The following is a 22,771-nucleotide window of genomic DNA, read 5'->3' on the forward strand; positions in this document are numbered from 1 at the left end:
TCACATATCTCAGAGGGCAGACTGTGTATTTTTCATCTCTTCTGGAATTAATGGCACACGTCTTTCTCTGTAGTGCACCTTATTGTTCCAGGACTCAATGAAACTCAGCAGAAACTTCCTCCTCTCCTGACAATTGATGACATACCTCAAGCATCCAGGAAAAAACTGGGTAAGCAGAAATAAATTAAGCTTGTACTGTTCATGAGCAGTCTCAGAAGCATAGCAATGTGAGATATGTATGCAAGCAGAAAAGTCTTTTTTTTTCCTTTTTTTCCTTCTTTTTTTCTATTTGTCTAATTAATGATTAGCTTGGACTTGTAAGGATTCGTAGAAATTCACTTGTTTTAAAACATCTGAGTAGGTTTTTCATGTATTTCACAGCCATTTAGAGGAACATGTGGTAGCTTTGATCCATAGAGGAAAGGAGGGAAACCAGTCATGTTTATGGAATTTAGGTGTTTGATTTGGTTTTCTTGTATAATATAACATTTTGTTCATAGGTTATATCTTTCAATATATGTATTTAAAAATGGAAGTTTGTTTGTCCATTCGAAAGACTAGATTTTCAGTGAATTTTAATTATATGAGTTCTGGCTTGAGTATATGTGAGAAATAGTTTCATGAAGAGATTTGTATTTATTATCTATAATTAAATCCATGAAAAAATGGGAGCCAGAAATTAAAACATTACTTTATAGGTTTCACGTGTTTTTTGTGAATATGCTTGAAACCTGCAGGAAACAGAATAATTGAGGCTTTTGTTTAAGATCTGTAAACTAGCATATCATGCATGAACAGCATAACTGTGGGAAATACAGCTGTCTTTAAATACTTTAATAATGTCCACAGTGCATCTTTCATAGATCCCTTGAGTAGAGTTCTGGAGCTGATGACTTTTGTCTTGGCTGGTCTTAAGACTTAATTTGAATTCCAAACAACAGATTTTTTTTCCTTTCTTATTTCTGCTTTGCTTAATTTACTCTGTCATTCCATTGCTGGCCACAGCACATTCTCAGACTGGCTTGCTTTACAGTGAGAAAACAAAAATTTAAGCTAAGTAGGAAAACTTAATTTCAGTATTTACATTACAGAGCATTACTGGTTTTCAATCATGATGATAAAATTAATCACATTGTTAACTTGATTACTAATAGTTTCTTTGAACAGCAAATATAGAAAACAAGGTGTTTATCGTTACTAGCTTGCATTTAACATGTATATGACCTGCAGGTAACAAAGGTACCATTAAAACTCAGTAGACCGTATTTTGACAAATCCGTTTTTCATACCCTTTACTTTTAGTAAACCATATTTTAATACCTCCAATATTAGTTTTGGACTACAGTATCTAAAACTTTTATATTTGTTTTCATTTTCCACCAGTAACATTGTGCCTTTTTGCAGGAAAGCAATGTGTTTTCAGATAGGTCCTAAGTTTTAGTAGTGTGCACAGTAAAAATACCAGAATGTAACTATGAGCAAAAAAGAGGAAAAAAGACACGGGTAGCTTCAGTTATCCTAGAGATGTCTAACTTCCTCAGCTGGGTGAGTGTAGAACTTGGACTTGCAAATTTAAATGCTCTGATATGTCTAAAATACATAGCTGTTGTGATGCCAGTTTGGAGCCACTCTTCTGGTAGATTACACAAACACCTTTGTGAAAGTTGCCAGGGCAGACAAGTGATGTTTTGTTCTGTTCTGTTTACTATGTGTTCCTTACCAGAGCACATGAAGTACATGGGTGTACACACAAGGGAATACTGGATTTCACAGGAGTGTAAAACAGGGAAGAGTTATTGCTTAGAAAGCAAGAATACTCTGAGAAATAATTTAAATGCATAAAATATTTGACAAAAAGACACATGGTCAAAATCTATGCAGGTATCCTTCACTGATTCCTGAGAATGATGTACATCTACAATATAATGCAGTAAGACTTATGCTGTGTGTGAAGTTATGACTGATTATGATTTGCTGACAGATAGCAACTATTCTAATTCTATATTATTATAAAAAGTCAAAATAATGCATCAGACAGTATCATATTTATGGTATTCTCAAAGTACTTTTTTTCTGTTTACTTAGTCAAAAACTTACTAGGTTTTTTTTTTTTTTAAAGAGTAGTAGTCCAGAAAAAAAAAAAAAAAAACAAACAAACAACAAAACCAACCAACCAAACAAAAAAAACCACCACAAAATATATTGCCTTAGTTTTCAGTGGAAAAAATCCAACAGATGTATTATTCAAGTTAAAATTAATTAATTTTCCCTATATCTGCTGCTGGAAAATCTTTATATCTGTTGAAATAGAAAGCTATTGTCATACCACTGCAATTGTTAGAAGTAATGTAAATCAAAATAAGGACATGATTAGGGTCATAGTTTCATTGTATTCAAAAATTTATTAGACTGTTCTTGTCTAATGCTTAGAACTGTATTGCATCTTTGAATTTTTAAACCGTTTTTGCTGTTGATGCTCAAATGCTAGACAGATGAAAAACACTGAGGACTATTTTGCACTGTGAAAGTAATGATTTATAAGACATTAAATTCCTTGCTGTAAATTTTATTTTTAAGGAATCTTTTAATGAAAAAAACAATACCAAAAATTCATGTGTTTAATGTAACTAGATACATGCTTCTACTGATTGTGCAGCGGAAGTTCATTGATTCCTAAAGTTATTCAGTTTTCCACATTTATCCATGTCGATTTAATTTGGCAAACCAAAGAGGGACAGGAATAGATCTGTAGTAGAACAGAGCAGATACAACTTTGCAATCACTCTGTAATGTATTTGTCCCTTTAGCTAAGAATGAAACTCGAGTATGGCCTGCTGAATCCAAAACACCAGAAGTTCAAGAAATCACCCCACAGTCCCTGCCAGGTAATGAAAATTCTATTTTTAGAAACTCTGTGGAATATCTTTGCCAAATATATGTATTAAAATTAAATCCATCTTTGTGTTGCTTAATCTGCAGTTAAAGGCAGTTGTTGGAAAACAGGAAGATAACGTAGCTAATTTTAGTAGCCATGAGTGGTAGATGTGGATAAAAATCTGAATGTAGTTTTGGAGGAAAGCTTCAGATGCTACAATTGTTAAGTTTATAAAAACGCTTAGAATTAGAACTGTATCTTTGTGGGTTGCTGGATACCTTGAAATTGTTAAAAATGGCAAAACAAGAACTTCCTTGTTATGTACCTTGAACTTCTGACTTTCATTACATAGATGAAGAAGAAAATTAGGAATAAGAGCATTATTGTGAAAAACACATGTATGAGATTAAGATGGAACAGTCACAGTAACAAGCTGTCTTTCAGAGGTGCAGAGGATGATAGCATGATGTTCCATTAAAGTTCAGTTTTGAACACTTTAATCTTGACCACACTCTCTCTACAGACTTACTGGTCCTATTAAAATAAATGAGAGCTGTTCACATACATGGGAAAGGAATATAAAATCTGATCCTAGACTCATATTCAAGGTTATATGTCTATGAAATGTATGTTAATTTGTACATTTGGAAGACTGAAGTTTTTTATCATCTACTTGTGGCTGAAAAAATATGACTTATTTAAAATGGCGTACTCAGATTCTGATTTCTTAAACTGTTCAAAAACATGACGGGAAATTTTAAAACTCACAAGATTTACTGCCTCCATTTGCTTAAGAAACAAGTTAGTGTAACATAGACTACTTTATCAAGTTGTGTGACAAGTGTAGCCCTGTGTTTCAACATTTGCAATCTGAGGGCAAAAATATTGGGGAGAACCAATTTTTTCAGAGCCAAATGATTTAAGAGTGACTTCCCACACACTTTATTAACCCACATTTTGGATTTTATTTAAGCAGGCATATAACTATTGTAATTTTCTGTAGTTTGGCTTTTATCCTATAACTGAGACTGAAGTCTTGATTCTGCTGTCATTAGAGCCAATAGTTGGCTCCTTTCTTTGCTGAAAAAGAGAAAGGAAGCTTGAACAGTGGCAAGACTTTAAAATGAAAAAAGAATTTGAGGAAAAAGTACAGCAAAGATTTGCTTCAGTTTAGTCATATGTGATCTTGCTGGCATTACTCTATTCCATCTATAAAGTATTTTCTGGCTGTCTGAAATGATGTAGAACTTTACTCCTTTGACATCGCACAATGAACACAGATACCGCCCTTAAATATGACTGCGTTTATTTTATTCCTTAAGTATATCAAAGATACCATACTTTACATCATCAGACCAACTCAGTCTTTAAAACAAAGAAACAAATCCCTCACAAAGAATATGTAGGGAATAAAAAAGCTGTAAGATGAAATAATAGGGGAAAATAAAGTAATGATTGACAACCATCTTTTAGATTAAGCAGTGCATCATATTTTTCTCTGAAAATGTTTGCAGAATTTTATTTTCCACTCTATATATATTTGCCAAATTCTGGTTTTAACTGTCAGTACCTTTCTGCAAAACCTTCATATGGATAGTTCTTTTCTGGTCATCCTAAATACTAAGAGGAAAACAAAGATACTTCTGTGCAGGACTTTACTGTCAGAGGTGGCTCTGAGATTTACAAGTTTAGCATATGTATAATAAACAGCTTGTTTTATTTGGAAATGGGTGGATACTTTTTAAAAACCTGTAAAGAATATTTGTTTCTTTTCTGTTTGTTTTTTTTTCTTAGTTTAAGGTCTCTTGTGGACTTAAATTTTACACTTACTTTACAGAATTATTTATGTATAAGTAACTGCAGAACAAGCAATCTACAAGTACATTTTGTAGAACTTTGCCATTTTATAAAAGTTAGAATTGAATGCATAAATTTATGTAATTGGCTCTCCTGCAAAGTCCTGGTCCTCAGACTTGATTTCATCTAATCAAGCAATCATTCCTGGTGCTGGAATTTAATGGTTAACCAGGTAAACAGTGTGAAATCTGGCAGCGGAGTTTATATATCACCTGGAAAGGAGGGTATCAGTCCATTCCCTTTCCTTTGTGTTCAGTAATTAAATTTATTTTGTTCTGTAATTATGTAATACCTGGCATGCAGTAATTCTAACCATAACCATCGTCATCTCTAGACATAGCACAGAATTATATGACTATGAAGTTGGATAGTGTGTTTCTTTATACATGATAATAATTTGCAAGTAGTGTATTTTTAGTGACAAATGATACATAACCATTTGTTACGACTAAACATATTCTTACTGCTATTGTGCCATTATTTATTTACTGCAGTATTTAGAATCATTTTCATCTCCCACTTCTTGCTTCCTCTGTGGTTTTGCTTCCATATCTTTTTCTGTGGTGACCATTCCTTTCAGTCATCCTTTGTTGATCACAGCACCAGTGTCTCATATGAGTGTGTCGCACTATTTACATTAAAGAATGTATTCATTGTAGTTACAGTATTTCAAGTAAAGAGAAAAAAAAAAAAGTGTCAAGGAACAGAGAAATGAAAGAAAGTAAAAATCAGTTCCTCAAGTGTAATTTCTGTCTAGCCTTTGCATATACAAAACCAACTTGAATACTTAAGGATTTGAGCCAGACTTTCACAAGTAACTTTATCAAGAGCTCTGAGCGCTGGCCTCTTGCAAAGGTTGTGTTTGAGGGACAAGGTAATATATAGTATATATATAGTGTGTATATATATATATACACTATACACTGTGAGTTTAGCAATAGGATGCATGTATTTATATCTCAGAATTCCTTATTTGAAAATCATATTGGATTCTTTGAGTAAGGCATAGTAGTTATTTGCTGTGAAAGGTTTAAGGACTGGTGCCAGAAGTGACAACAGAACACTGATTTAAAAGGAGCTGTGTGCTGTAGCAGCTGTTGTGTCATCAGTCCTGCAAGAGGGGAAGAAAGGAGCTTGAAGTATTTCAGCCAGTGGACTATCTGAAAGGCTCTCTGAGCTAGGCCACTCTTGTATTCCACTGGGTCTTTCTCAGAGGGTGTGTTTTGTGATATGACGTGGTTCCGTAACTTATTTTGGTGTATTTGTCAGCCAGGCATCCCATCATTTTCTGAATTTCAGGCCTCCCCTCCCTTGGCATGCACTTCCATGGAAAGACTGGTTAGTAGGTTGTTTCATGCTTTGTTTTTGCCAGGCTTGTTACAATATTTTCCACGTAGGACTAATTTATTTTTTAACACAACACCACAAATTCAAATGCTTTTTTTTTTTTTTTCTTCAATCTTTAAAATGCTGTCTAATATACTTCAAACTACCTCTACATTTTTTCCTCTCAGCTGAGTGAAGTGTGAGCCTTTTTATTAACTTCACAGGGAAACTGAAGCTAACCAACAGTTATAAATATTTGTCTAGGACATGGAAGAACTAGTTTTTAAAAAAGAGTAAGCTATTTCTTTACATAAAGAATTGTACCAGAAATTTATCAACGTAGATTTGTGAAATAGAGAATAGGCTTGAAATTAAAAGTACCACCTGTGAATCTGAACTAGGGTTAATGTTTAGTAGGAATAACTCCTTTGTTGCCATATTTCCCAAGTCCTGTTCCTCCTGTACTCCAGACCCCTGAAGGCTTCCCCTTATGCTCATGTGGCATGTGAGGAGTGAGATTATTGCTTCCATCAGAATATTTTAATTCCAGTTGTAGAGGAAGAGAGGAACGTGAATGAGAGGGTCAAGAGAAATTAGAGGAAAAACAGTTTTAAAATGTTGCCTAAAGGCATTCTTGCTGGATTCCATGCTGATAGGAGAGTAACTTGCCTTGTTTGGTCATGTTAACCATTTACTTTGGAGCTACCATTGAACCAGCACATTAAGCCTTGTTTAGCTGCTGCCCTGGAAGAGTCAGAGGCATTCCTTTCTTTTTCTCTAATTTAGCTTTTAAAGCCTAAACTTTTTGTTTCCTGTATCTTTTTTTTTCAACAAAAAAATGTCTACTGTTGTATCATGTCACCCCTACAATGTTTTGTGCAAAACAGAAGAGAGCTTGGTTTCTTTTGTCCCAATTCTAGGCATGGCTTTTCTTGTTCAGCTGGCTCAGCTGACTTAGCTGACAAGAGACATGCTTCATGTAAGTGTAGACCATCTGACCTCCAAAAAACCCCAAATCATAATGAGTTTTAAATGTCTGTATTGGCTTTTGGTGTTTTGGGGGTGGTTTATTTTTCGTGATTACATTTCATCAATAAATGTTAGCTTTTGAAGTACTTCTGACATACTTCTGAGGTATAGGTTTGTTAGATGGTTTTTTCTGGGTCTCTTATGGGTAAGTTTTCTCCCACTGGCTTCATAGAGATAAATTGCTTTAACATCTCTGTAGAATGGAATCCTCCTTCCACTGATGACAATAACAACACTGTAACTGACCTCGTAGAAGCTGAATTGGGTCCTAATAAGGCAGAGTCTGTGGAGATTCCAGCTTTTGTGGCACTGAAAAGCACCATGCACCAAAACAGAAAATAGTATAATGGTTGTAACTGTAGTAGCATCTGTGTAACTTCTTAGAATCTGAAAACTGCCATGTTCTCTTTGGGAAATGAAATAAGCTTATAAACCTACACGATCGGTTCTCGCTTGAAGGATGCTCAGCAGATTGTGGAAGAAGCATGAAGAGCATTCTGGAAAAACAAAAGAAAACTCTCTTTTATTGTATCTCAAAAAGAAAATAATCTTATGTTAAACTGAAAGAATACTAAAACTTAGTGCTATATTGATGAAGATCTCCAATATTAAAGATCTCCTCTAAATACCATCATGTGCTAAATACTGTGCAATTTGCTCTGTGGAAGAAATAAACACTCTTATCACATTCAAGCCTGAGACCTTATCATCCTGTGTTCCATATCAATAAAATATGTCACTTAGTCATCTGGGATTGTGTGTATCGTATGACTGATCAAACACTATGGGACCTCCAGCAAGATGGAGAGGAAAGAAGTGATCTTGGCTTACATACCATAGGAATCAAATGTTATGTGAAACAGCTGGAAGAGTATAATTATGCACTAGTTTATTAAAATATGGTCAACAATTCTGTTTAGGTACACTTAATGGTTGATTAATAAACTGTCTGTGCTTTACTCTGAAGATTTAGAATTAGAAGAATGAATGAAAGTTAAAAGCGTATTATATTATTACTAGCAAAATGAAAGAGCTAAGGTATTACAGATGAATATTTATTTTTTTTCCTGATAATTTTATATTAGAAGGATTTAAAAAATCCAGAATAGCAGGGAAAATATTTATAAATGCACTTTATGATGTAACGGATCTTGTTTATAATGTATATCATAGTGAATTTGGCAGGCTGTAACGGAAGTACAGTGTGAGCTTCTGATCTTATCTTTGCTCTTTGTGACATATTTTCCTTTGCTTATGTAAAACTGCAAGAAAATAAATAGAAAACAACATATAGACTTCATATCTGAAAATAAAAATAAATACTAATCATGATAGAGTTGAGCTGCTACATAATAAGGTGTCATAAAATGCTGGTTAGAAAAGCAGTGGGCTTTGGGCAGTAGATAAAGAAAAGTTCAGAGGGATTCTAAATTAAATAAAGCTTCTTTCTTCTAGCTCAGGCTGAGAAAAAACATGGACCTGAGGAATTTAAATCAACGCCTAAACCCGAATTGGTGCAAACTCAAAACATACTGGGTAATTAATTTTGCTGCTTTTTACATTCTTTGTACATTAAAAGCTTTTTTTACCTCCAGCAGAATTTCTCTACTACTTCCTGCATTCCCTTTGTATTGATCCAAAGGAAGTCCTAATTATAAATTTCTTGTTCCCTTTGTGTTTCTAGAGATTCACATGTGAAATATAAAGCAGGATGCATCTAGCTCTGGCTGAACTGTGGCTATTACATATATATGATTATTGCTAACAGATTTAACTGGGTGATTCCATTTTATTTTTCAAAGTAATGCTTTCTCTCTATGTGATCTGCACGATTGACGTCATATAAAATTTCCGTCAGTAAAGTTAACCTCAGTGACAGAACTGAAATAATTACCTCCTTGATTTTCTTCTGATTACAGGTTCATCTAGGTAGCATCAATAGAGATGCAAAAGGAAAATTTTATATTGCTTGTGACATCATATAACTGTATTTGTCCTGGAGGAAAAAAAGAACTCTACTGTTTTTTTCATAAATGTCTCAGAATGAGAGATTTCTCACCAAAGTACTAGTATTGTTAGTTTTGTGATTTGGAGCAGCATCTACTTACTTCTTGCATTCAGAATTCTAAATTCTCCAATGTTGATTTTGTTGCCTGTATTTTAATCTCCAAACAAGGCAAAATTATGAACACAAATCTAAACTTGAGGTTGTTTTTTGGTTTTTTTTTTTTTTTTATATACTTTGATTAGATTTTTCTGAAGCACAGGTGGCATACTTACAGGATGATGTATGATAAAGGAAAAGATCATCAGCACTTTCAGGACTGAAATGCAGATCTTCCCATGAAGAGGACTGCTAATGCTTCTCAGTAAACATATTTTTACATAATCCTATTGATTCATGTTAATGTCATTCTCTCTCTTTTGTCTTTTTTCATTTACAGTTACAAGCAGACTTTCAGAATTTACTGAAGCCAAACCATCAGTCAATCTAATTTTCTTTCTAACTTTTAATCAGTTTTTTTTTTTTTTTAGCATAATCAACCTTGCTTGGTTTTTGCCATGCTTTTAAATATTAAAATATTAAATTTAATCAAGATGGTTCACTGCTTAATTTAAGACTAGGTGCTCATAGTTACTGATGGATGTTCATCATCAATTTCCTGTGATTGATGGATATTTATATTACCATTAGGGAAAAGGTGATTTTGTTTATATTCCACACACCTCTTAAAGTGACAAAGTTATGTGGTTTTTTTCTAGGTTGGAACAACTTTTTTTTTCTTTTTTATTAAATATCATTAATTTCAGGAGTGAGTGATTTATAAGCCAAAATATAGATCCATACTGTGTCTTGTAATAATCAAGTAAAGCCTTGATTATTTCTTTTATCATAGCTTCTAATGAAATACAGCCACTTCCTTCTGGATCCAGAATCTCTGATGCTCCAAAAAGTCCATTGACAGAACTTGGTAATTACTTTCTTTGTAAATTTGAGTAAAATTCAGTGGAAAAATATCTAAATCTTTTGTTGTTTCTGTGACTGGTAGGTTTTAATGCTTCAGCTGCAATAATACCATTCTGTATGTAAAATATGGTAGCCATTAATTTTTTTCTTCACAAAATTTGTGAATTTTTTCTTCCATTCTAAGTCTGGTTTTGCTTTATTGTCTTGATTATGTGTGCAAATTGATGCTTCATTTTAAAAAACAAGCAAACAAGCAAACAAAAACTCATGAGGATATATGGGATAACTTTTATCTATAGAATGATGGTGGCAATTTATACTTTGCTAAAATCTGTACTCTTAGTTTTGTAATTTTCTTGGAAGTACCCCATAAGCTTCTGAGACTATATTTCAAAGTTGGAGTAGTGTTCCAGTCAGCATCAGTTCTGTGGGTTTTCATGTAGTTTGCCGAATACTTGTATGTTTGGTTAAAACAGTGCCATAATTTGTAGATGATGTTGTGATTTAAATATTCATAAATGTTTGCTTATTTCTGGATTCATTAGTTGTTTGGTGATGAACTTCAGGATACTTTGGAAAGGCCTGATATTTGAGAAAGTATGGCACTGCTCACATTTTCAAAACAGTGTTACCTGTGTTAGGGTCAAAATGTTATGGTCAAAATATTCTTATGGGCAGAGAGGAAACGCACCTTTTTTTTTTTTTTAAAGTTATATTTTATATATATATATATATACACACATTTATGTATATATGTGTAGACATATGTATTTCCATACATGTATATACATATAAAGCCAAGAATTTATTGTTAGTGTAGTCTATCTAATTCAAGAAGAGTTCATTAGGGTAGGTAGAGTACTTACAGAAAAAGCCTCAATAATAGCAGTAACAGTTAAATTAGTAACACAAAAACTTCTTAATATTTACCCTTTTTCCTGATGTTTTGCTCACCCTTCCATTACACCTCTGGGTCCTAAGCTCAGTGATTTTATGCTTGTTTTGGCAATGAGTGGGAATGTTTCCAGTTATGAGCATCTGGAGTCCTGTGCTGGGAGGAATATGATGCTCATGTTGATGATTTCTTTCTCCTACTCTTCTTTCTTTCATTAAGAGACACCTTACACCAGAATTGACCATATATGGTTGCATTTGTTTATGTTAGATACTATTTCAGTGTTCTTGTTATTACCTGTGAAGAAAATTTTGTCCTGCTCCAGGTGTGCAGTTTTTATAACTGACCATCTCTGAGCTGTTTATGGCATGGGGTCTCCAGTGCCGAGCCTGGTCCCCAGCTCTTACCATCCCATGCCTGTAGTCCTCTACGCCATGTCCTGGGTCTCCCCTTCTCAAGACTTCTGCTTACATAACAGGCCTGTAGTTCTCTACACTGTGTCATTGTGTTAGTCATAATTATCTCGTTCTACCGAGACAACTGCTTGTTGCTGCTATCTGTATAAACAGCTATTACACTAGTTAAGAGGACCTTGAATCAGTGTGGATTTATATTTCACTAAGCATTAGCTGAGAAGTTATCATATAATAGTGCGGGTTTATTTAGATGGCATACTTTTACTTAATGCAGTCTGCCAAATTTTAAAATAATTTCCAGGAACAGCTCTTACTTCTTGAAATGCATATTTGAACTAAATTCTCAAGAACATGAAAATGATCTTCATAATTTTTTCTTAATTTGCTACAATTTTTGACAGCTCTTTTCCAGATACATTTGCGGGGATAGGGATACATATTTGTTTTCACTGTAGTGAAAGAAATTTGTTTAAATCCAGTTAGAGGCAGCATTGGAGAGAGAGAGAGAGACGTATGAGGATTTAAGAACGCATTTGATATAAATGTGGCTGAAAAACTGAAAATTATTAGAGACACAAAGTGTAATAACCTAATCCTATGTTTGTCTCAGTGGTTAAAGGTAAAATAATAACAACAGTTGAGGCAAAATACATGTTTCATTCAAGTATTTATTCTGGTTTTGTTCTCATGTCATCAATTCCTGCCAGATAGTCCCACTTAGCAAACGTGGGATTTAATTATGTGAAGCTGGGCCCAGCCGCTGGGTCAGCTGCAGCATCTGTGCTCCCCATGAAGTCAATGCTGAAGTCAAAGATATTCCGTGAGAGCGAGGTGGGGGGCTGTACAGAGGAGATTTCTCTGCACTGTGCCTCTGTATGCCTTGATCACCTGCTGTCAGAAAATCAGCAAAGACAGCAAAATTTAATTTCTGAAGTTTAAGTGTCTGTGACCTGTATTCTGACCTAATGACCCTGAAGACTTTTTTCTTTATTTTTCTATCTCAATTGTACCAGAGGGAGACATCTACTTTGTTTTATAAACTTTCTGTGTGGTCGGTAAATTTTGAATTCAATCCTTTCTGAAAAGATAGCTTTGTTAACATGTCTTCAATGTTCTGATGCCTTTGGAAAATCTCTCATAGTTCTTATGGGATGTAAACGGATCAATGGAAGCTTTTGCCAAAAGCTGTGAATCATACTGCTTTTGTTGGTGTTATTTTCCTCTCTATAAATGTAGAATAGAATAGAGTAGTTCCAGTTGGAAGGGACCTACAACAATCATCTGGTCCAACTGCTATCAGGATAGTGACCTGGCATCATATTTGTTAATGTGATAAACTGGATTGAAAGTAAATGGGAAGCAGATCCAATATATGAAATAAAAGCTTGTTTACTTTTTGACTAACATTCATATTGCCTACAATAGGAATGAACCCTATACCTAGTTGATTGAATGTTTTTCTCAATCTCAAGTATTCAGAGAAGTTTAATTCTAAAATTCTGGTATAACTGATTTTCAAAAAACCTCATCTTGATAAAGACCAATTAAAAATACAGAATGAAATTTTCTCTTTCACTTATATTATAACCTAAGTGGACACAAGTGACTGGTGCAGATAAGTTTACTGGAAAGAGTAGCACTTACTGGCCTGTACACACAGTCGAAAAGGATCTGTTTTCTTAGAAGCAGGGCAGCAGTGCAAAACCTACACGTGATGGATACTCTTTCATGATGGCCTTTAGGTAAGACTGCCCAATTCCACCTTGATTCCTTGTTTTCATTAAAGCACACTTCAGGTTATCCATACTTCAAAGTGAAATAACCATAAGGTTTTTGTAATAGTCTTCATTATAGCAGAACTGATAACAGATGTTCTTTACTAACCTTCATGATTATTTCGGTGACCTCATTGTGCTACTCTTTTTTTTAATCTTTTCCCATTATACCTCCTTTTAAAATAGTTGCACGTTATATAATAGTAACCAGTTTATACAGACCTGCAAGTGCTGGGAAGATCAAATGTATTGCGTTTGGTTTGTAGCTGCTTTGCTGTGAAGAAAAATGTCTTAAATAATATGGATTCAGCCTGATGAAATAATGTGTGCTGAAGTTTGAATGGGGTGAAATTTAATAGAAAGAAGAGACCTTCAAACCAGACAAAAACTTGCTAGTTACAGTTGGAATGAGATTTTGTACCATTTGCAAGGAGAGTGTCCGTCTCAGTATCATAAATTTTTTTTTTGTTTGCTCGTAGCTACTCGGAGTCCAGCCTTGAAATCCGTATCTCTACCTTCTGCAGAAACCGGAGAGATAGAGATGGGTAATCAGCAGATTAGTTCCCTGATTTTTTTCCATTATCTTAGCATCATGTAGATCTGCAAATGGTAATTTTAAGATCTGCTTCAGAATCTTGGCTACCAACACTCACAGATAGCTGCTTATTCACCATTCTTGTGTCTGTGTAACCAGCTGAAAAACATACTTGTTACTGGCTTAAAAATTGCTTAAAGACAGTGTTGTCATATCTCATCGTTAGCTGATTTCTTCTCATATAGCTGCAGCTCTTATCCCATAAAATTTAATAAGAGAATTCCTTGCTGATAAGAATTCTTTCAGGCATGTGGAACTCACATTTCAAGGCCAGAAGACTGTATTGCAAGCCATCATCTCCTGTTGTCATGGCACAGTTGTCTCACATCTCACTTTCAGGCCATCTACCATCTTGCTTAGCTTTGCATTAGCATCATCTGGGATTGCACAGCCTTCACTAAGCTATTTGATGTTAATCCATTAAGTCACAGGTCTCTCATCATTTTAAGCTCAGATTTTTTTTCAGCTTTTGAGGAAACACAGCCTGTTTCTTCAGGATCCAAAACATCTGGTACCACAGAAGTGCAACCAACCAGATCTGGTAATGATTTCTCATAAGATTAATTCTCTTGACAGTTAGGAATTTTCAGAAGAGACATAGTGCCTCTCATTAAATAGCTTGTTCAGTTTGACATAAATGAAGAATAACTGCAGTTACAAAAGTGCTGTATCAAATAGCAGTTTCTTTATGACATTTTATATGAAACACTGAACTAGTAATTTGGAGATTTTTCCATATTTGGCTACAGCATGCAATTCTTAGCTTTAAAATTAAATCAGACTTACAGTAAATACTAAATTTAAATAGGTTTGTTCACTCCTGAGTTTTGTAAATGGAATATCCTGATTTACTGAAGTACTCAGAGTCCTAAGGAATGAATGGAAACTGCAGAAATTCCAACATCTTTTGAAAATGTAGCTCTTCTTTTAGCCTTTCTATACAAACATAGACATAATTTGAAGTGCCCAGATTTCAAAACTTGCACTATAAAAACATGTCATTGAAGATTCAGACACTGACTAGTTGGTCCTTAGAAAATTTCTATCATGTGTTTCTCTTATTTTATAGATGAATTTGTAAGCTAGTTACTTACTTGTGGCCACTGACAGTTATCCAAAAGGAAAAAAAAAATAGTAAGATGAAAGCCAGTTGGAAAGATTTCACTTCATTAGTGTGCCAGTAGTGTAATGCCTGATGCATATGTTTTTGAAGAAATTAATTTTTGAAGGAAATTTATTACTAAAGGGGATATTGATTGCAACTGCCAGCCATTCACATCTCTGACAAAAGATAGTTTATGTGTTTTATTTGGTACAGGTCTTGCTTTGTCATCCTTTCTCCTTCTCCAATTTCAGTACCAGGATATCCTCCTCCTTGATCCTTGGAATTCTAGACAAAAATTCCATGCAGTCTCAGTTTGCTAATCTTTATTCATTATTTGTTCTTCTTCTTTGAGCAGCCTTGTATTTCTCTTTTTTAACTCTATAGTTCAACTTCTTTTTTGTGTGGTTCTGCTAAGTTTAGTCATTAGTTGCCTTAGGTATCTCTGCATTAAGGCATGGATTTGGAAATTGTTTTCAAGTCATACTTAATTGGTTATTGTACATTTCAGTCGACCTTTCTGCATAACATAATAGGTTAACCATTACTTAGAAGTTCCTTCAGCTCATAAAATAATATGATGCTGTTGCATGATGGTTCTTGTCACTTCAGAACAATACAGCATGATTTTTGTTTTTATTTTCCAGCTTCACATGACTTTCTTCATGTTACTTCTACTCCTCAAACCCTTACAGCTTCAGAAATACCAGACACTGGTAAATTATAGCAATATTATTTCAGAAACATACCTTTTTGGTTGGTTAGTTGGTGCTGAAAAGTTTATTACTGCTTCCATGTTGGTGATTTCAGATAATTATTCCATACTGCTTGCATTGGGTGTTGCCCTAGGTGTTAGTCTTTCAAATCTTGTAACAGCATCCTCATTCCTGGAATTAGACACAGCACAGGATTAAAGCACAACTGCAGCTAGTTTACAGAGCCTGAATAAGGAAGTAGCAATCAAATGTGTCTGTCAGGAAAAGATCTGAATTTTGCAAGTCTTAAGACTGTTACGGTCAAGTAAGTTATGATACATTTTAGTGATAAGATTGTCTTCTTTCTCTTTCTTTCTCTCTGTTTTTCAATGTCCATATTTATTTTGCTGTGATTTTTCCTATGTATTGTCTTAAAATAAGAAAAAAAACATATCTCAGGCTAAACCTTTCTAAGCTATGCTTTGGGTTACAGCTTCAGAGGTAGGTTGTTTTTACTGTAGCCTTTGATATGTGAGGATGCTTAAGTTTTTCAAGTGATGCTTGAACATGAACAAGTATGTACATAAGAGGTGAGGGCAATGGAGACGGGGTAGGAGGAGGTGGAGGGTAAAGGAAAGCAGTTCGTTACTGAAAACTTTACTCTGAGCAATGCAGCTGTAGTTTATTAGGTTCTCTGCTGTATAACCTGCTCTGGTTCTTGGCATCCCAATACAGTTTTCAAGAGTTCAGTTTTGCTGCACTCCTCTATAAAGCATCCTACTCCCAAGCAATGGTTCTAAATCAAGTTAGTTCATTCTGTTATATGGGTTACCTGAGACCAAATATGACTGAAAAAAATTGGCTGAAATTGAGAAACTGCACAGAGCTAAGTGACTTAATGAAGTGGTACCAAGAGACTTTAATTTCCTGAAATCAAAATTTTTCCTAAATTTGTTGAAGAATTCTTAACTTCATGGAAAGATGTATTATAAGTTGAAAAGCTGTTTGTTCAGGTGCTATTTAAGGCACATGCATGTAAAATTATATATACATTGCTTTTCAAACAATGTGTATACAGTGTTTTCACAAAGAAATTTGTGAGCATTTGCACACATAGGAAAACTAGAATAACATACTCTGCTGAGTACCTAGGGTATCTGAAATACTTAGAAAAAAGGTTAATTTTGTAAATAAATAAATAATAATAATAATAAAAAATACTCTGCAGAGCAGTGGAAGGTAAAATTTCTTTTTCCCAAATTTTCCTTATTTATTTACATGATGTTATTTCTTTATTTACTTTTTTTTTTTTTCTGCAGCTAGAGATACTACTGAGTTGGAAATATCCATGCCCATAACAGCTTCAGAACCTCAGTTGTTAGAAACAGCACTGGGTAAAATTGATAAAATTACTTTATTTAACTATAAAGATTTTTTTTTTTTTCATTCTTACCCTTGCTGCTATTTTTGTAAGCTTTGTGTTGCTTTAGTTGTCACCATCCCAGTAATTCATACCACTTATAGCTGCCATTAACTAGATTCTCATCTGCACTCATCATTCATCTTTGTAGACGGAAGATCAGGGACATAGAGGTGGGTTCCCTTTAGTTGGTTGGGTTTGGTTTTCTCATTATTGAGGTTCCCAGCTGTGGACCTGCCTTTCGCAGTTTGGGTTTTTTTCCCTGTGCTGAGAGAACTTAACTGTGATGGGGAATTAAGCATTTAACATATATGTTTGTGTAATGTTTCTGTGAAAACATTGTTTTGACTAGCTTTATACTGACTAGCCCACTGACTGTTTTCTGGATCAAAAGGTATTTTCTTACTGCCTGAAATTCTTAATGTACTAAGAGTATTAAGTAGTCATAAGAATTCTCATTAGTAAGAATAATTAGGTCACGTGGTTTCCACACTGACTTCCACACCAGCCTTAACAGTTCATGAGACATAATAATGCCTTAGCTGATTTGCAAGCAAATTTCCATGTACTTCCATCTTAACAATGCAACATTTGTCTGCAGATACTACCCATAGTAGCTCTGAGGCAATCAAGCCTTTTAACACATGATTATCTTTTTGGATTTAGGTGAAAGGAAGCCTCTTTCTTCAAGATCCACAACACCTGGCATGCCAGAAATGCCACCAATCTCAGCTGGTAATCATATCTCTCTTCATTGTAGTTTTCCTGACATCTAGGCAGTCTCTCCAAAGACACAGCGATGCTTAGTTAAATGGAGGGTTTATTCTGGCTTGTTCTGTATAAAAGTGTAAATGGAGAGAGACAGACCTGTTATATCTGCTGCAATGTTTGAGAAATTGGGAATTAAATGTTGGAATGATAAGATTAGTTTTTCTGATGTTTATAAAAAATTAGCTAGATTATCCTGTGGGGTTGTCATCCATTTTGTTTTTGTAAAGGATTGTGCATATATGGAGGCCTCTTAGTTGGAATGGTTGAATTAGTGCTAACATGTCAAATTTGGTCCCTTTGTACATTGGATGCAAAGTTTCTCCATACATGGAAAAAACTTTTGCTGCTGTTCTTAAGAATAACCCGTGAGTTTTTAACGATGGGAAAATGCCAGTTACTGATGTGGCTAGTGAGTCATTGAATGTTGCTGGATAAGGTTCATGCAGAAGGGACCTGAACAGGAGGGTTTCAATTTCTAACGGTTGTGAATATCAAAAAACCACAGAGAAATCACTAGGCACCATTTCCTTATTATGGCCAACTTCATCTTTGTGCATATTTGAAAACTGTCACCGGCAGTCTTGCCTCCCTTATGTCTGGAGTCAAGCCCACAGTATGGCAAAGATGTGCAGTGCAAGTGAGTACAAATAGATGAGATTTTACATTGGTTTATGTATTAGGTTGTCCATTTTCTCTGTGCAAAATTAAGATAAGAAACTATGAGGAAGTCACTTCAGTGAAGTTACTTGTTCTTTGGCTGCAATGGGATGATGGATGGTACAAGTGTAAGTGGTTGAAAGATGTGCTAGTTCTGCAGAAAAATTTCCTTTAGTCACTTGTTTGCTGGCATTTTTCTACAAAGTCCCTGTGCTTTATTAGTGTCAGTGAACGAGATTTCTGACCCATAGAATGAAGAATTTGGTTGATTCTAGGGAAGAGTGAGATCAGATCTTGAATTCTAAATACAAAGATAAGTCTCTTGGCTCCCATGTTCCCTCTGCAATGACTGTGGGCATCTTTCAAGGAAATGTAAGGAGTGCTTTGGTGAGGTAGTCATTTAGCCATTTTTCTGCTGACGGAGAGCCATTTAGCTGCTGAGTTTCTAGGAACATTGTGTTAGTTGCAACCCCAGCAAGGCAGTGGCCTGCTGATGTGGTCGCTGAGGCACGAGATACTGCCAGGAGAAGGGACGTTTTTCCCTCAGTACAGACCTGTGGGGTGTTGTGAGCCGGTGCTGCTTGTATAGCGATGGCAAAACGGCGCGGAGCTCTCAAGAGCGTTTTCATGTCTGACCGTAGCAAGCCAGAGACCGGACCTGGAATCCACCTCGTCTGCTTCACCGAAAGCCACAAGGACTGTGATGGGTAAATAGCCAGCGACTCCCTTCCTGTGTTGGTTACGTTGGCAATGCTTTTCTCTGCAGCGATGGGCCCGTTCAGATGTGTTGATGTCCTGAAAAGCGGGTCCCTGATGCAGCTGGTCCCTTATGGTTCCTTACTAGAAACTGCTCCATTTGTAAGCTTTCTGCTTCCTTTTCTGCTGGGGTTCCACTTCTAGGTTTACCCTGCTACCTTGGGCTGCCTATGCCAGTCGAAAGACAGCGTCATGCTGCTACGGGGGGGTGATGCTGTGACACGGAAGCCTGCCCTGAGCAGGGCCACGTCTCCTCGTTTATAGCTCTGTCTTGATACCACCCATGCGACACCAGCCTGTCTGAGGACCTGAAGGTGGTTTTTGTCTTTGATCTTAGCTACTCGAAGACCAAGGCTGAAGTCCACCACTCCTTCCTCCCTGGCCACCCAGAAAACCGTGATGGGTAACTAGCAAAACCCCTTCTTTTTCCATTTTCCCCTTTCTCTCTTGCTCCCCATCACGCCTCCCACCCCAAACCACCCGGCATCTCTGTCATCTCCCATGGGGGGAGTCTGGAGACTCGTTGGTGCAGCTTGTTGGCTTGTCGAAGCACTCGCCACACTTGTTCTGCGATTCTGTTGTTTGATCCCATGCTTTTTCCATTGCTGACGAGCTTTTCTGGCAGGGACCGAGCGGCAGCTTGCACAGAGAACGTATTCTTGCACCTTGCCTTCAGCTGCCATCCCCTTGCTTCTTTGTGTTTTGGTAGCGGGTCTTCCTTTCTCTGGCACGTTCACTTGCAACAGCGTTCTTAAGAGGCAAATCCCAGCTGGGCTGGCACAAGGGGACAGCACTGCCGTTCAGCTGCCCGCCCGGGTCTCTGGTCCAAGGGTGCAGGTATTGGTTGCTTCACCACTGACTTCCAGGGCGGCTGGTTGTCATCTGCCCACAGCCTTACATTGCCATCAGCTACAAGTGGGAGTGCCCTGCTCTGGTGCTGCGTTTGAGGTCACGCTCGGGCTTTAAGAGCAATGCCTCTTTTCAGCTTTTGGTGAATCACAGTGTGTTTCCTCAACGTTCAAAGCACTGGCAGCCTTTGGCGCCCGGCCGTGCTGCCAGCCTAATTGGTAACAGTATTTCTTGCAGATCTGGTAACAGTGCAAACCGGAATTGTCCCAAGAGTTATTGTTGTGCTTTTAGCCGAACTGTTCTTTCTCTTGGGCCCGGGTTGGGGTGAAGCATTAGTGCGTGGCTGAGTCGGCCATATGGGAAAAGCCGTATTTACTGAAGGCGTTGGATACAGCACTTGGTGACGGTGGGTGCAGGTGCTCATGGAGATAGCTTCTTCCACACTGCCAGGTGTGCGAGGCCAGTTCTGTGGCCTGGCAGTATGTTTTGGCCCCCAAGGTGACAAAGCAGTACGTGAGCAGGCTGGTAAGCCTACAGACCTGATGTCAAGTGCGAGTTAAAGGTGTAGGGAACCATATTAAGTGTCTTGCAATGTTATTGTGGCATTTGTCTGTAGCAATCTTGCTTTCATATCAGCTGAGATATGTTACATGATTGCTTGGTCTTTTGTAGGGAAGTTACATTTCTTGGCTTGTATTACTTAAAGGACTTTTCTTAGCTTTTCTTTTTTCTTAGGTTTTACAGTGGAGAAATCAGATTCTTGTAATTATAACAAAACATATAAATTTGGCTGGTCTGAGTATTTTTTTTTCTCTTTCCCTCTCTGGTGATTTTGTCTGGATCACTTTTCACATTTTTTTATTTTTGCCAATTTTTTTAATTGGATTTGTTTCAGTATCATCATCTCATAGATTTGCTTTCTCTTAGCCTCCCTTTGCCCAGTCTTGATATTTTTCAGTTTTAAATTCCTTCTAAATTCACAGGAACTTTTTCCATTCTACTTGTGATGTCTCATTTCATCTTTTGAATCATATTTACATGTTTTTACACATCTTTCCACATTAACCTCTTTTTAAAATTTTGCTTATTTTACAGATCATATTTTTATGTTTCTTCAGTTCCTTATTATTTGGACACTAAACCATCAAGTCCATGGTTGTAGATGATGCCATGGTGTGATGGTTTGTGTATCTTTTAAATAATCAGACACAATTTTTTTTCCAGCCTCACATGAATTTCTTCATATTACTTCCACTCCTCAAACATCTACCTCACCAAAAATTTCAGGGCGAGAGACTGGTAAATGGCATTTGTTTTATTTCCAATTCCTGATCTTTCTTTATTTAAGTACTATTGCAATATTGTTATTTTCCTGGCTTTTTAATGTTGCCTACAGTGGTCTTTCATTTATTTCACTAAGGCTTCATGGTATTTGTAATAGTTGCCATTATCCAGCAGTTCTAGCCACAAGTAAATGATCCTGATCTGATCTGGCTATTTCAGGGTAGTAGATTACTGAAGGGTTGGGGGCGGGGGGGCGCGGAGGAAGGGCCTGGGGCAGAATATAGCAGATGAGAGAAAACTGTCGAGCTTTGAATTTTGGGTTGTCAGTACAACCGTTATCCTTTGGGGAGGGAGGGAGGGAATGTTTTGTCTTTAGCTAATAGGCACTTTTAAAAGAGGTTTCTTGGTTGAACATTTGTTTCCAGTTATAACTTTAAGTAGCCTCTAATACTCAAATTACTGGTACAGTACAGCATTTTAGTATTAAAAATTATTTTTACAGTTATTTCTGCTAATAATGTATTATTTCTCCCTGTGTATTTACAGAGAACATAATTATTTAGGCAGAATATGTGCATTTGTATTTGAAAATGAGTTTTTTCCCAGAATATGGTCATAATGAAAAAAGTAGAGGGTTGCTCAGAGGTTATCATTTGTGTTTCTGTTCATGCTAGGATGATTTAAGCAAATGATATTTTATTACATCATTGTATCAGACATCATTCTCTTTCTGGGGACCAACTTTAAAACCCGTTGTTTTGATTCTGCAGTAAACTATGCTGAGACAACAAAGCAATCATACAGAATGCTGGCTTCTGAGTGGAAAATTAGTTGAAGCTACTTCTTCATCTCCTCTTGATAAGTTTACAAGTGGTGTTCAGTACTGTAAGGGCAGTGAGCATTAATCTTTTTGAATGCACTTACAGAAGTGCTATATAATGCTGTATGTCAAAAATGCACGTCTTATGACCTGATCGAAGTAACTCGCACAGATTATATGGAAACATAGGACTATGGATATTCCACATTTACTAAATGTACAGACAGTATTAGGAGTCTCAGGAAGGATTTGGTCCTTAATTTTAAGTGCACAAGTCTGAAAGTGCCAGGTAGTATGAACTGTAAAATATTTTGAGAATAGTAGGGCTGTGTTTCTCTGGTCAGCATGTTTAAACTAGAATATAAATCTCAAATAATGTAAAATCAATTCAGGCCTGGGTTTTCCACTCATTTGCACTTCTATACTCTTATTTTGTTGGTGTAGAAGAGGTGGCTGAATTGCTCTGAAATCAATTTAGTTGGTTATCCACTGTGTGAGGGATGAATAGCTGCCCAAGGTACAAAGCAGTGGTGAATCAGATCTTGAAGTCTTCAGTGTAAAACAGCTGTTACACATTTCAGCTCAGTGCTGATGATTTTTCATTTTAGTAATTCTAAAACTTACTAACTGGACAGCTTCTTGTGTTTGTTGCTGTACTGGTTAAGTGCAACTTAGTAATCA

General features: G+C 36.1%; 1 protein-coding gene across 1 annotated transcript in view; it reads left to right on the forward strand.

Moving 5' to 3' along the window:
- The window catches only part of LOC104356765 (ABI family member 3 binding protein), a 167,546-nt gene that overhangs the window by 59,255 nt on the left and 85,520 nt on the right, over window positions 1-22,771 (forward strand). Inside the window, exons 9-20 of the mRNA XM_042788519.1 lie at window positions 74-169; window positions 2,808-2,885; window positions 8,543-8,623; window positions 9,985-10,059; window positions 13,621-13,686; window positions 14,203-14,277; window positions 15,486-15,554; window positions 16,853-16,927; window positions 17,620-17,688; window positions 19,023-19,088; window positions 19,475-19,540; window positions 21,211-21,285. Of these exons, the coding sequence (XP_042644453.1) occupies window positions 74-169; window positions 2,808-2,885; window positions 8,543-8,623; window positions 9,985-10,059; window positions 13,621-13,686; window positions 14,203-14,277; window positions 15,486-15,554; window positions 16,853-16,927; window positions 17,620-17,688; window positions 19,023-19,088; window positions 19,475-19,540; window positions 21,211-21,285 (891 nt within the window). The remainder of the gene's footprint in view (window positions 1-73; window positions 170-2,807; window positions 2,886-8,542; window positions 8,624-9,984; window positions 10,060-13,620; window positions 13,687-14,202; window positions 14,278-15,485; window positions 15,555-16,852; window positions 16,928-17,619; window positions 17,689-19,022; window positions 19,089-19,474; window positions 19,541-21,210; window positions 21,286-22,771) is intronic.

The sequence above is a fragment of the Tyto alba genome, unplaced genomic scaffold (genome assembly GCF_018691265.1).
Source record: "Tyto alba isolate M040663 unplaced genomic scaffold, T.alba_DEE_v4.0 Super-Scaffold_14, whole genome shotgun sequence".
In the NCBI taxonomy this organism is placed as follows: Eukaryota; Metazoa; Chordata; class Aves; order Strigiformes; family Tytonidae; genus Tyto; species Tyto alba.